Genomic DNA, 15,163 nt, shown 5'->3' on the forward strand with positions numbered 1-15,163 from the left:
ACCAACCTTTATGGAGTTTCTACGATACCCTGGACACTGTGCTGGGCACTTGTGTTGTCCGGGGACATGTGCGCTTTGGGAAATAAAGTGTAAATGAAAAGAAACAAAGAAAGAATTTGGATTTGAGGGGGAGGCGAGGTTATGAAAAAAAGAAGCGAGAGGAAAAGACTTCAGTTTTCTCCACTGAAAGGGCAAGGGGAAGGAATATTTAAAGTTGTCAAGAGGGGCCAGAAAAATCATCACTCATCCCCACTTGCCAATCTGCGGAGTGGGCAGCATTTACATTTTGTATTCCTCCCTCCAGTCCTGAACGGCAAGGAGATGACATATTCTCTGACGTATGTAAACTTCTAGCTGATGGTGAAGTTTTGGGGACTCTTTGGGAACTAAACAGCACCAAGTCGGGAGGGGTGTGTGGGGGGTCACCTGTACCTGCCGTGGTGAGTGTGCCCCTCTGTCTGGTATGACTGCAGCATAATCTGGACACCTGGGCATGTTTATCTGCGATGTAACTATTGAATGTCATGTATCTTAAAAATAGGAACATTCACATAAAAATATCCATGTACTATATATGGGTTTTCTTGACAAATCTGTAGATCTGGTCCCATGGGTCATATGCACCATCCATGGGAGAGGGTGGTGATGCTGACTTCAGGTGAAGTGTGCAGCCCCTCGGCCCCTGGGGTCTCCGCCATGCTATTTCCTCTTTCCTCATGTGCGTTTCCTGGGGGATCTGGAAGGTTTAGGGCTGCAGCCTCTGACTCAGTACACTGCTGAGAGCTACACTAACATTTTCTGCTAATATCTCCCTGAGGAGCGTTAGCAAAGGCATTAGGGCTGTGGTGTAGGATTGTGCGAGCAAATGGCAAGGGAGAAGCATTTACAGCCAAACCACCCAGGCCTTGAATACCCAGAGCAAGCGGGAGGGCACGGCTGCGTCTGCTCGTCATTCTGCTTTGACAGCACCTAGGAAATACTTTCATCTTGTCTAAAATTCTCTCCTTTGAAAAGCTCACACCCATGTGCAAGTCTGTTCACCCAAGTACCTAGAGTGTTTTCATTTCTTTTGCTTGTAATTTTGTTTTTAATTCCCCACAAGGAGTCAGTTTGTCCAGAGACACAAGATCTCCTGTAACGAGAGGCCAAGGGAAATTTAGCTGGCGGGTCAAAAGCGTCAGCCTCCTAAGGCAACTTGTATTTGTATTTTGCCTTCTGAAGTGCGTACATAATAACTCGTTTAATGCTTCCAGTCTCATTTTCAGAGATGAGGCTCAAACGGTTCAGATACTTTGCTGACAATCACATAGCCTGGAAGGGTTAGGGCTGAAAGTGGCACAGAGATGATCATTCCAGAATTTTTGTTCTTTTTAGTTAACTAGGGGGCAAGGCAGCACCACGTCATGGGTGAAAACAAGCTTTGCTCTGACTATGTTTAAGAAATAATCTGAACGTTTTAGTTGACTTTTTTTTTTTTTTTGAGATGGGCTTACTAGCAAAGCTGATGCAAATTTAGCATTAAGGAAAACAGTATTTACATTCAAAATGGTAACAGTTCCCCTGTACTCCGGGGTGTCAGATGGTGTCCGGAGTACCAGTTACAGCAGCCCTGCAAATATCTGCCTCTCCCTTAGACATGGCTAACTGCATTGCATACATCTCTTGCTAACTCCGGAATCTGAGCACAGGCTGTGGACAGCCGTTACCATCTCAAACACTCCCAGAGAGTTGGAGCAGGTCATGAAAGTCATCTGGAACCTGGTGATGGAGTCTGGGCATTGTTTCAAGAGGGGCACGTGTACGCTAGGTGAACCTCAGGGTGTCTGGGGGAAGTCTTCCCTGCATACTTGGGCAGGAAGACCTCCCAAAAGGCTAGGGAAGATAGAAGATGTCAGTTGCCAAGTATTTAAAATGCCAGAGGGAAGACAACTTTTTTTTGCTACTTCTAAAATCAGAACAAGGACTAGTACAGAGTTGTTGAAGAGGGCCAGATTCTGGCATAATATAAAGACGACCTTCTGGTGACCAGTGGTGCTATAATGGGAGGGATAGCCTTCCTGGGTACTAGTATGTTGCTCCTGCGGGCATCAAAGCTGAGAGTGAGGTCTGCAGATTGATAAATTCAAAAGCCTATTTGGATGCCATCCTGTCTCAGCCTCAAGAACAAATGGGATGGCAATCGATACATGTTTGTTATATTTCATCTCCCACAGAGAAGCAGGCTGATTGAGAAACAGTGGCGACGCGATCACTGTGCACAGGTACTGGGTGTGTGGAAGAGCCTGGGAGGGATGAAGGTAGACAAGAAGGATGGGCCAGAGGCAGATCCACAGACGCCCCTGGGGTCCCGCCCAGGACGGAAGGAGGAAATGCTGACTACGTGGGAAACTGATAAAGACATCTGCGATTAAAGGGATTGTAATGCTAATACATTCAAAGACTCCCTTCACTAAGATTCCACTCATGTCACATTAGATTTTCAGAGTGAAATAGAATACAAATTATTTCATAAAAAGCCTTTTGTAAATAAATTAATGATTCAAGAAAGAAACTGAAAAAATCATTTACCAATTTAAGAGAGTAAGCTGCTTTGGGGATCTTAGCTGCTGGCAAGGCCACCAATTAAGGTTTTAATGACAGCTCCCAAATATTGTCAGAGCACATCTGGGAGTGAGGACGTGCTTTATAAGAACTACATTAGCTATGGCTTTATATTATTGGTAGCATATTTAATACAATGCTATAATTAGCTTTTCTGGAATTAGAACCAACTTCCTCCTGTTGACTTGCAGGCAGAAGCCAGTCACACATGGGTGGAAATTTGTGCTCTCTTCCCACCTGTGGCCTTAGACAAAGCCCTTCGCCTCTCAAAGAGGGCTGAATCTCCCACCCTGCCTCCCTGCAGATGACGGGTGAAATGCAATCAGGAACCATTCTCTGGGTGTGTTAGACCAGGCAGAGTCATACTATGTTTGTGGCAAAATCTCCATTTAAAATAAAATTTTAATTGGCAATGGTTACTGAAGGATTAGTCAAGAGTAAAGCTCAAGACTGCTAAATAGGAAATAAGAAATCCTTTTGAGACTGCCTGTGGTAGTATGAAAAGGAATAGGTTTTGGAGACAGGTACAACATGAATTGAAATACCTGCTCCATCTTTTAGAGATTGTAAAACTTTAGGTTCCTGATGTACCTCTCCTCACCTAGAAAATGGGGACAAAGAGTCAATACACATGAAATACTGACACACAGTAGATGCCTAATAAAAAGACACTATTAGTCTGACCCTGAGAAATACTTCCTTCAGTGGAAAAATGAGTAACTTTGAAGAAGCCACTTTATCAGCTATTGGGTACCTATTTCATTGACGATTATTGAGTAACTATTGGGTGAGTGAGAGCATTACTTACTGAAATAGTAATTTGTGTGTTTTTTTCTCACCCCTAACTTATTATTTCAAAAGAGTTGCCCGGCCTTTTGTATTTCCTTGTTTTAAGGATTTTGCAGAGCAAAAAGAAGTTGTTTCTGGAAAACAACACTTCCTTTCAGAAAGACCAAGCCGAGGTGTGTATGTGCGGGAGGTGGGGATAAGGGGCTTTTGATGGGAAGTTTTCTAAGCCCTGTCAAGACAGGGGGCTGGTGCATCTGTGAGCAGTGAAAATGCTCCCTCTGCACAGCCAGACCTCACAGGGGAGGGCTGCCTGGTACTGCTCAGACACCCGGCTCCGGAGCATGGTTTGAAAGCACAATTTGTGGACATCCAAAGGACAGGACATTTATAAAAGTCGACATAATTGATGTAAGACCCTTCAGAATATTTGCTGGACTCTGGTGTTAGAGGTGGTGGAGGTGAAAGCCTTGATAATACCTGAAACTAAAGCTCCCGTGGCATGGACTCCTGGAGTTAGATTTACGTTGAATTCCAGAAAATAAAGAAATATGACATTCCTTGTAGATATGAAGATTCAGACCTGCTATCATTGTGAGGCACTGACGAATGTAACAGTGAATGACTCTCCGCTCTTACCTCCTCTTTCGGAGCTGCAGAAGGTCATAAGACACCTCCATGAATAACTATCATTCAAAGCAGCACAAGATCTCAACATGGTAATAGCTGCAGTGAGTCTTCTCAGTCACGAGACATAGACAGTTGAGTTTTGCAAAAGGCAAACAGCCAGTAGGGTGGACAAAATTTCCTCCTGGAGGGATATGTTACAAAGCACCCTCCCTTAATCACTGCATGCCAATAAAATTATTATGTAATTGCTGTAGCTGTAAACTCCTAAAACTCTGTAGACCCGAATGTTCTTTTGGAAATACGCCTGCTTGATGTGAAGGAGAGGTTTGGAGCCTGGTGATCGAATTCAGAGCTGTAGAGTTAATGAATTCCATAAAAGGACTTAGAGTGTTATCTTCATGGAGTTTGAGAATGGAGAGGGCCTTCTGAGGTCAACTAGTTCTCCACCTCCTCCCATTTTACAGAGTTTAGACTGAGGCCCACATAGAATCAGGGTTTAATGAAGCCTCAAGGTTGTTATTTTGAGATGGTCAAGGTCTTGGAGCAGACCAGGGATGTGAAGACCTCCATTTCTTAACTGTTGTGTGAGTAGCTGCCACTGCTGTCTCTTGCCTGGACAGATCTACTTGCTAACTGGAAGTTTAATTTCTGTCTCTACTGAGCTCTGATTAATGGTCCTAAATCACTGTTTTTATAATGTTCCTCTTTTGTTTACAAACTTTAAATGATTACTCTATTAAAAAAAAAATCCAAGCTTTGTAGTTTGGCATTCAAGGCTCTCTGTGATCTGATTCCAACCCAGTCTTCTGAGAGCATGTCTTTCTGATCACTGTGCATGAGCTTGGCCGGGAAGGGCAGCTTTCCTGCTAGTCCTCCTGCTGTTCTCTCCCATGCCTTTGAGAACATTCTTCTCTCTGCTTAGAATGCCCCTCCAACCAACCCTTATCCATCCTTCAAGGCCAGATAGCTTGTTACCCCATCTGAGGAGTCTCACTGGGGTAAAGGAAACAGAGAATCAGGTGAACCTGAGTCTGAAACCTTACTCTGCCACTTAAGGTCTGAGAAACTCTAAGATGGTAACCAAATTTCTCTGGGGCTTAGTTTTCTGTCAAATGGGTATGTCCATAACCACTGTGGCCTTGCTGCAAGATATGTTAATCATTTTATAAAGCCACTCAACGCAGTTCCTTGGACAGTTCTACTCTAGATTGCAACATCTAATTTTGCATTTTAGTTATTGCATGTTATATTTTCCCATTCAATCAAAACCCCCTTGCAGTAAGATCATATTTTCTTCTAGCTTATCTCTATTGCCTTTTCCTCTACACAGTAGGTCTTCAAACTTAGGTTGAGGCTGACTTTATAAGTGTAAAAATCCTAACAAGAATTTCTTTGCTGCCACTTTTTCTTTCTCTAAAAGTTTGCAATAGTTTTACTTTTTTTTTTTTTGGTAGAGACCGAGTCTCACTTTATGGCCCTTGGTAGAGTGCCGTGGCCTCACACAGCTCACAGCAACCTCCAACTCCTGGGCTTAAGCGATTCTCTTGCCTCAGCCTCCCGAGTAGCTGGGACTACAGGCGCCTGCCACAACGCCCAGCTATTTTTTGGTTGCAGTTTTTGGCCGGGGCCGGGTTTGAACCCGCCACCCTCGGTATATGGGGCCGGCGCCTTACCGACTGAGCCACAGGCGCCGCCCAGTTTTACTTTTTTTTTTAAGTCAGTTTTCTTAGATACATGCATCCCAGTTGTTAGGCTTCTATTTCATAGAAGTATAGAGGATGGTTTGTGAAGTGGCTGGTGGGAATTTGTAAATTTTAATTACATCTTGGGAAATTTTGCACGGGTGAAGGACACAGGTCCTTAACTCACCGGGCCAACTCCATCTCACCATTTTCCAGCGTGTAGTCCATGGTCTGTGTGATACTCCTTCCGGGAAAAATGGTTTCGGGGTCAAGTGTTTGGAAAACATTAGATTGTAACTAACCCACTAAAATATGTGAGAAGTCCTTCAGGAAAGAAACCAGCGTTCAATAGCTAATAAGAATAGCTAATATTTGTCACATTCTTACCATATGTCAGAGACTTTGGTAGTAGGCCTTCATATGGGTTCTCTAATTTAGAAGATGAATATGGATATTATCCTCATTTGATAGATGAGAAAACTGATATTTAAATGGATCCAAGTTCACACAACAGTTAAGGGGTGGAGCTGGGATTTTAAGTCATACATTTGTGAACCCAAAGCTGGAGCTCTGGTCTACTGTGGTGCTTTCAACATTTCCAAATTTGCCTGACCAGGAAATACTGTCACTTCTCCTCTTAGTAATAACCTGTGAGACTGATGTTCCTAGGAAGACACCTGGGGAGACAGAGTCTTGCCACCCCCAAGCCGCTTGGTTCACGGGCTCAGCCATGATCCTTCTACCTCTGTGCCTTGGCATACCAACCTCTGCATGAATACCCTTGTCCCTCCTGGATGTCTCATGATATTTTATTCATTCTCTAAGGTCTAGTTCAAATGAAACTCTGTGGGAAGCTTTCCTTGACTTCAGCAGGCCTACGGACAAAGTGCCTCCTTATGCTCTCACAGAACTTTCTTCACCGATTGGTCTTCCTCAAAGGCCCCATTCAGAGTCTTGGTAAAACATCTGGGGACATTCAATTAAGGCTTACTGAGCCCCTGGATAACTCCCAGGGCCACTGATCTCTGAGCTTGGGCTTTTTCAGATCCAGGTTCACAAACTTGGGACCTGAGACCACACCCCAAAAGTGGGCTAAGCCTGGTTCTCACCCAAAATCACTCCCAGCAACTCAGTAGTTAACACTCTTCCCTGCCCAAAGCTGCCTTTCTCTCCCTGCCTCTCTGAGATGAGGAAGTGCGATTAGGTCACCCTGAACCTCTCTCATCAGCGCCCTTTTTGGGACAACCCTGACCTGTCCTTTCCAGGGCTCCGTCCAGGTTTCATTACAAAGCCCCCCCCGTGACCGTGCCTCGGATGAGTCAGCTGGCTGGGGCTGCGTTAGCAACCCTGGTCCTCTTTGGAGCCTTCTTGGTCCTGGGGTGGAGGCCTGGTGGGCCCAGCTTGCAGAGGAGCCTCGAGCCTCCCGGTCACCACGCCACAGCGCGCTGTCCCGGCCGCATCCGTCCCCGGGGACCGCTGGCCGTCCCAGCTCCTGGCTGCCTGCCATGAAGTCATGGGTGGGGCCCGGGTGACCCGGCTGCGCATGGGGTGGGGGCTTCCCCGCCTGGTCCTGGGACGGGCCGAGGGGACCGGAGGGAGAGGACCACAGTCGTCTCCTCGGTCCAGCCCACTGCTCCCACGCCTCCTGCGGGACCAGTGCAGACAGAAGTGGAGGGAGAAAAGGGGCCCAGAAGGTATCAGAAGGGGAAAGAGAGGCAATGGCTGGCAGAGGAGGTCACTGGGCCGTTCGCGACAAATGGCGTCTCCCCACCGCCCTGAGCTGGGGTGACCCGCTGCCTTCTCGCTGTCTGTGACGTCCTGCCTCTGACCACGACGTCCTGCCTCTGACCTTCGTCCTCTCCTTTCGCTGAGACCATACAGCAGAGGAAGCCACACTAATCCACCGTATGTAACTTTAATTTGACACAGAAGGAAAAAGATTCCAGAAACAGAAAAAGAGAAAATGTGGCAAGGAAGAGGAGCCCTTTTACCCGAAGAGCTGTGTCCTGGGCAGCCCTCCCGTTCTCAGCAGACCCAACGGCTGCTTTGCTAATGTTTCTGTACTGATGGGTTCTGCAGACTGGGGTCGCCTAGGTGTCCCCAACTGCCCAAGCTCAGTCAAACCCACAGGGACATTTAAGCCTCTGCTTGTGAGCATGTGTGTGTGTGTGAAGGAATGAACGTGGGCTGCAATTAACTCTTAGCCTACTGGAAAAATCTGAGATTTCCGTTTGTCTGGTTTTTTTTTTTTTTTGCACCTGGAATTCTGCCTCGGAAAGATGGGAGCGCTGATAGCAGAAATGTTCTCAGGGAAGTAGAAAAAATGCTTACGTGTCCACCTCAAACCACAAGATATTTGTCATATGAGCATGCATAGAAAAACAAGCACATATCTTAGCCTCTCTGCTCTCTACCTGCCTAGGAGGCACTATCAAAAGGGAAAAGTCAGCCTCATTCAGATAACGACACTGTCTGCCGACTGTGACTTGAATTCAAACGAATGTTGTGTGGAACCATTTCCCCCCTCAGGATACCGTAATATCTGTAACATCCTCCCATGTCCTTAGGAAAAGTCAAGTGATTTATTTACATTTTAAAAACATATATTGCAAAACAAATTTGTAGGCAGTCACAGAGACCAACCAAGCCACAGTAACCAAGAATTTGGGGAATGATATTAAAATCTTCCTTGGGAAAGATTTCTGAGTTCATAGAAGATCACAGCTCCGGAAGTTGAGTTGCATATAATGGAATAAGAAAACATGTATACTCTGACTTTGGCGATCACAGCCCGTTGCCACACTGGCACAAATGCTAGGCTCATCTGAGTGGAGATGTTAAAGACCCCCTCCCCTCACATTTTCTAAGAGAAATGACATTTTTATATAATGAAAGATGTTTCACAGAGGTTTGTACATCAAACAGAATAGAAGGCAGGACGCCTTACATGGAGGTCTCCTAACCTCTGATTTATTATTTGCTGACATATTTCCACAAGTTCTTTCATTTCTGTACAATCAGCCATCTTACGCTCTCCCAGTAAATATTCTGAGGAAGGCCAAACGGAGGGAAAAGAAGAAAAACTGCAGTGAAAATGGTAGCTTACCTTTTCTGGGCATTGCTGATATCAAACGGGAGGCTCTCTTGCTTTGGTCGTCCCATGAATTTAGAAACCATTAAAAATTTTCAAGCAGAATTAAGTGTTTATTACTTAAAACTGCTCCAAAACAAAATGCAAAAAATAACTTGGTGAAAAATAAAGTGCTCGTGTGAGCATAAGAATGTGTTTGAAGCTTGGAGCTCATGCTGTCGTCCGAAGTTTTGCAACTGTCTTTCTCGGTTTAAACAACCTCCCACTCCTTCTCCCAGGCACTTGCCAACTTCTATAATTTAAAGCAACTGCGATCCTTCCCATAATGCTCACATTTCAAAGAACTTAATATATACACTAGTTAGCAAGGAGCGGGAGAGGGTCGTGTTCTTCCGCCATCTCAGACTGAACTAGATGAAAGAAGAGTGTCAGGTATCCAAACAATTCTTTTTTCTTTCCTTTACCGGTCGCTCTTCTCTCCATGTTATTTCCAGTTGCTTTTGCCTTTTAAAGGGATGCCGAAGGAACAAATGGCAGCATTATTTCACTGGAAGCAAAACAAAAACAAAAACAAAAAAAAAACCCAGAAAAAACACAAGAAAGTTTATGCCTCAACTTACGGCTAGTGATAATAGTGGAATTGTATTTAACCATCATGTTTGCTAGCAGAATCATTTCCATATTTAGGAGTCACTGAGATTTAGGGATGTTCATCACAGCAGCTGGCATTACCTTTCCTGACTAGTGCCAAAACTGGTAACGGATATGGGATGCTGCTCGGCAAAAACTGAAACTTGGTGGCATTGGCCTAATAGGGGGGTGACAAGAGAACTGACACCAGAGGCTAGAAAGAAGAAGTTCCCTGTTATGCAGTGACAACAGATTTGGTGAAACCGAGCCCTATGACAACTTGGAAGGCAACTTGTGACTAGAGGGGGAAAGGATGGGGAAAAACCCCCAAACCCCCCCATGGCTAAATTATAAACAGAATTAAAAGGAGGTATGGAGAGAGTACCTACATTTGATGGCTTGCAGAAGTCTAGCAATTTAGTGTTGGTGGGGGGCTTATATTACTAAAACAGCCTATAAACATGTCTAAAAATGTCTTTCAAGACCGAAAACAACTTCTTTCCACTAGCAGGCGGCCAGCTGTTGGTCTGCAGGGAGAAAAGCTCCCCAACACTCACCTCTGAAGTGTCCAGTGAGAAGCTTGGACGGGGGTGCTCCCTGCAGAGCAGAACTGGGGCTACCACCAGAGTCGTTTCTACTTTCCAGGGCGGGGGGCTCTTTACCGTGGCTGCTGGGTCAGCCTGAGCATCAGCGGCGTTTCTTCCCTTTTCTGAAGGGGAGTTGTTATTGTGGTGGTCCTGTCTCTGTTATATCATTTGGGGTGTGTGTGTGTGTGTGTGTGAGAGAGAGAGAGAGAGAGAGAGAGAAGACTTGTAAGTTTGTTCATAGATCACAGTCTTTGTAGTTCATAGGTCATTGAAACAAGAGACAGTCCAGCGTTATGTAAAGATCATTTGGGGTGTGTGTGTGTGTGTGTGTGTGTGTGAGAGAGAGAGAGAGAGAGAGAGAGAGAGAGAGAGAGAGAGAAGACTTGTAAGTTTGTTCATAGATCACAGTCCTTGTAGTTCATAGGTCATTGAAACAAGAGACAGTCCAGCGTTATGTAAAGATCATTTGGGGTGTGTGTGTGTGTGTGTGTGTGTGTGTGTGTGAGAGAGAGAGAGAGAGAAGACTTGTAAGTTTGTTCATAGATCACAGTCCTTGTAGTTCATAGGTCATTGAAACAAGAGACAGTCCAGCGTTATGTAAAGAACTTCCGGTAATCCAGAAGTCCTGGCCTCGGAGCTGCACGCAGTGACCAGATAGAGTTCAGGGCTGTTGCCTTCGGGGGAGGGAGAGGCGTGTACTGTGTTTGGAAACTGATCCTTGGTAACCGAAGGTAAACGATGGCGACTCTGTGGGTGCTGACTGGCGTCCCCCTGTCCTCCGCCTTTCCCAACCTCGCTCGCTGCCCGGTCCTGACAGTGCGGTCCTGACCGTTTCCGGCCAATGGGACGTGAGCGGGGGGTGGGGGTGGGGCGTCCCTGGGCCTAGAGAGTCGGAGGGGTACCCCAGCCGCTCCACATTCCGTCTCTCTTCCCGCACACGGTGAGAAGCGAGACTCAGAGAAGGTGGGTCCCGCAGGAGAAGGAGCCCCGCACCCTCCGCGCTGCCCACTTCCTCTGCTTGCTGCCCGGGGCGGCTTCACCTGCAGGAGGCGCTGCTGAGTAGCGCGCGCACTTTCCCTGGGTTCTGCCTTTGAGGTTTGGGGTGTATTTTTTAGAGTTAGCTACTGTCGGTTGTTCTAAAATAGGTACCTGAAGATTCATGGGGAGATTAAACGAATCTATCCGTCTCTCTCTTTCTCTCTCTCTTTCTCTCCATCTTTGAGACAGAGAGTCCTGCATTGTCGCCCTGGGTAGAGAGCCATGGCATCATCATAGCTCAGAGCACCTCAAACTCTGGGGCACCCGAGTTTGAGGTATCCGCCACAATGCCCAGCTAGTCTTTCTATTTTTTAGTAGAGATGGGGTATCGCTTTTGCTTAGCCTGGTCTTGAACTCCTGTGCTCAAGTAATCCACCTGCCTCAAACTCCCAGAATGCTAGGATTACAGGAGTTGAAATAATCTATTGAAAGAATACATAACAGGGTACAACATAGTAATAAGTGTTCAATAAATGATACCATTATTATTATTATTATTTTTGGCTGGGGCCGGGTTTGAACCCACCACCTCTGGTATGTGGGGCCGGCGCCCTACTCCTTTGAGCCACAGGTGCCACCCAATGATACCTGTTTTTCAAAACACCTTATTTAATGTATACAACTTGATGACTTAGAAGCTAAGTATACACGGATGAAACCATAGTCAATGCCAAAGACCTATCCGTCTCCTCCAAAAGATTATCCCCTCCCTTTACTTGTTATTATCATTATTTTGTGTTAAGAACACTTGGTGTTCCTCTTAGCAAACTTACACATGTAAATACGGTATTGTGAACCATTGGCGCTGTGCCATGGGGTAGATCTCCAGGACTTATTCATCTTATACAACTGAAACTTTTTACCCTTTGATACCTATTTTATATTAACCATTAATCCCTACTTTCTTGTTCTTACAAAGATAATCCAGCTAAGTGCCAGATGTGAGTACTTGTACAAATTTAAAGCTTATAAATTGGGTGCTAATGGGCTAAGTAAATTGAAAACCATGGGAAGATGAGTGAGAGAAAGGTGTTGAAAACAAAATTTATTCTACATCTTTTGAAAATATATGCATTTATTAAGAAAATTGTGCAATGGGTTACCGTTAAATTTCATGAGCCACCTTCAAAGCAGAGAATAAAGGAAGTTATAAACTCCAAGTTACAAGCTAAGTATTCTCCTTAGCACTTAACTAGTATAAACTCCACTTCCCTGAGGATCTGTTTTACTGTGTGTCCTGACGTTGACTATTTCAGGCTGTTTCTCAGTGGAAATAAGGGAAACGTTTCATTGTTGCTGAGAGCTAAGTTTTCAAAAACTGCCCTTCAGTGGGTCGGGTGTTTTTCCTGCTTGCTTTGAACTGCCTCCAACACAGGGACAGAAGGTCCCAGTTCGTACATTTTGTTTCTACCTCAGATATTTAGCATACTGCCACTACATTACAGCTTCCTTCATACCATAGATATTTTTAAATGACTCAGACCCTTTTCTCCTCTATCATTTTAAATCAACAACAGCAGTTGTTACCAAAATTGATTGGGCATTAACTATGCACTGGGCACAGCTTTACATGCACTATGAATATATTAACTTATTTTATTTTCCCAGCAATCCAGTGAAGCAGGTACTAACTTAGTTCTTATTGTACAGAAGAGAAATTTGAAGCACAGAGAGGTTAAGTGGCCAGCTCAAGGTCACACAGCCAGAATGAAGCAAATTCAGGATTTGAATCTAGGCTGTCAGGTTCTAGCAATCTGAGCTGGTGGAAACACATTCCCTATGCCAGTTGAAGAAAATATGCTTAAATCATGTTAGCATCCATCACTAAGATTGGTAGATAAGATGAATACAGATTACTTATCAGAGATTTTCTAAACTGCTGGAGGACACACTTCCCTATCTGAATGTAATTATAAAGCCTGAACACTTCACATACTTAGCTTTGTGCTCTTATAGTTAACTTTATGTCTTCTCTTTTGCTTGCATATAGCAGCTAAGCTTTAAACTATATCCTGAAACCCAGGTAGCTTCATGTGGATTTATAATGAAGCCAAGGCCAGGTTCTATCAACCATGTGAAGATGTCAAAGAAGAGGCCACAAGAGAAATGAACCTTGCTGGGAAACCCGTCCTGCTCTTGAAGACAATGGTTTGAAGATTGGAGATCAACTGAAATGCTCTTTATTCAGAGTGGCAGGAAATGATCCAACCCAACTTCAAGGTGAAGCTGCTTAGGAGGCACTGACCCTCCTCACCATGGTCAGATGAGGCACAGAGGCCCACGGTGTGCTTGTCACCATTACACATGGGTGACAACAGGGGAAGAGGTCGTTTCTTTGAGTCTGCAGCCTCCCACTCCCTTTTGTGGTTTTTGGTCATGGAGAGCCAATCTGAATTCCCTTTTTACCTTCCTGGTGATTGAGGGCAGTAGATCAGTAGAGCATCGAAACTAGAAAAGGAGACGAGAAGAGGTGTGCTTGTAGACCACAGGGTCATAGATTTAGAACAAGATGTGAGAGTGTTTTAATTAGCTCTCTCCCTGTATTTCTGACCCACCTGCACAGATTTGGCTGTTTACCACACCATCTCTGCTCAGTGCTCCCAGAGAAAGGACATTACAAGGACACGTGGGTTAAAATAATCCTTTGAACAACAGTGCATGTTCCTGCTTTGTTTTCCACAAATAGGAGCCTTTCAAATATCTAAAAGCTGCTCTCATCCTTTCCCCACTCCCATCAACTTCATCTTCCTTTCTTCAAGTCCAACCAATGTGGCTGTTTCAACTTCCTTTATGCAATATGACTTCAATTAGGTTACCATCTTGGTTGGCTGCCCTCCAGTGAACCAATCTCCAATTAATGGCTAAAGACTCATGAGCAGTGTAGCAAAGTGACCAAGAGTTCAACAATCTGAGCTACAGGCCTGACCCTGCTATTGGCCACTCTTGGTCTCTGCCTATGTAGCACCTACATCAGTTGTTCTAAGGAGCCTTAATGGTCCTTTAACTCTCATCCCTCTGCAGAGCCTTCTGTCACAAGTCAGGCATTCAGCATTTAGAATCTGTTGAGCAATCTAACCTCTCTGGCATTATTCTTGCTATTCTAATGCCTGCTGGGTCTCAATTTCTGGAAATAGTGGACCTCTTTCATGTTTAATATCCCTAACTATATCACAACTATGTGCCCCCCAAACCACTCCTCCTCAATTGCCTAATTCTGTCATTAATACCACAGTCTGCTCCAGTGCTGTGAATTTGAAACATATGTCATTGGTTTTCCTCTTCTTCTTCCCCAAAGCATTCAGTCATCAAATCCTCATTGTCCTTTCTTTATTATAGCTCTAAAATTGGCATCCTGGGTCATTTCTATTACTATTTTTTTTTAAATCGCTGTGTTTCCCTGGACTAACTATTATCTGTGGAATTATACCCTGAAATGTTCCATAGAAAGAGGCATATGGTAAAATAAGTTTGGATGATGCTAGTTATGTACGGGAATCTCCAAGAAGGGTGTATCAAGAAATTATTTCTATATTTTAAAAAGCCCTGAAACATAGTGACTTAAAACAGTAACCATTTACTATTCTTTATATAACAAATCTGGGGTTGTCTGAGCAGTTCTCATCTTGGCTGTGCTAGGCTGGGTGGTTCTTCTGGTCTTGGCTAAGGCTCCTATGTCTAGTGGGTCTTTGGCTGTTGGCTGATCTAGGGTAGGCTTGGCTGGGGCAGCTGGCACTTCCTCTTGTGGCTTTTCCCCCAGCAGGATAGTCTGGATATGTCTTCAGGCAATTGAAAGTCCAGAAGAAAAGTTGGAAATAGTTAAGAACGTTTTACAAATGTTTACTTGTATCAAGTTTGTTACTGACCCATTTTTCAAAGCTTGTCTCATGCTTAAGCCTAACGTCATTGTAAAGAGTCCACCAAAAGAGAGGGACATGGAGAGCTATGAAAGATTCGTACCATAGGAGCACTCAGTCTTTTATTAAGGAGTAAAATATTCCATGTTTTGCAAACAAACAAAGAAAAAAACCCCAAACACACTTGAATCAGAGAATACTTATTTTGGGGAGCATTATGTATCAACATTATGGTACAAATAGTGTGCAAAACACATTCAAATA

General features: G+C 44.5%; 1 protein-coding gene across 1 annotated transcript in view; it reads right to left on the reverse strand.

The window, feature by feature from the left end:
• The window catches only part of C1QTNF7 (C1q and TNF related 7), a 98,359-nt gene extending 89,103 nt beyond the window's left edge, over positions 1 to 9,256 (reverse strand). Inside the window, exon 1 of the mRNA XM_053577837.1 lies at positions 8,806 to 9,256. Within this exon, the coding sequence (XP_053433812.1) occupies positions 8,806 to 8,818 (13 nt within the window). The 5' untranslated portion in view covers positions 8,819 to 9,256. The remainder of the gene's footprint in view (positions 1 to 8,805) is intronic.
• Between the last annotated feature and the right edge of the window lie 5,907 nt (positions 9,257 to 15,163).

This window comes from Nycticebus coucang, chromosome 23, assembly GCF_027406575.1.
Source record: "Nycticebus coucang isolate mNycCou1 chromosome 23, mNycCou1.pri, whole genome shotgun sequence".
In the NCBI taxonomy this organism is placed as follows: Eukaryota; Metazoa; Chordata; class Mammalia; order Primates; family Lorisidae; genus Nycticebus; species Nycticebus coucang.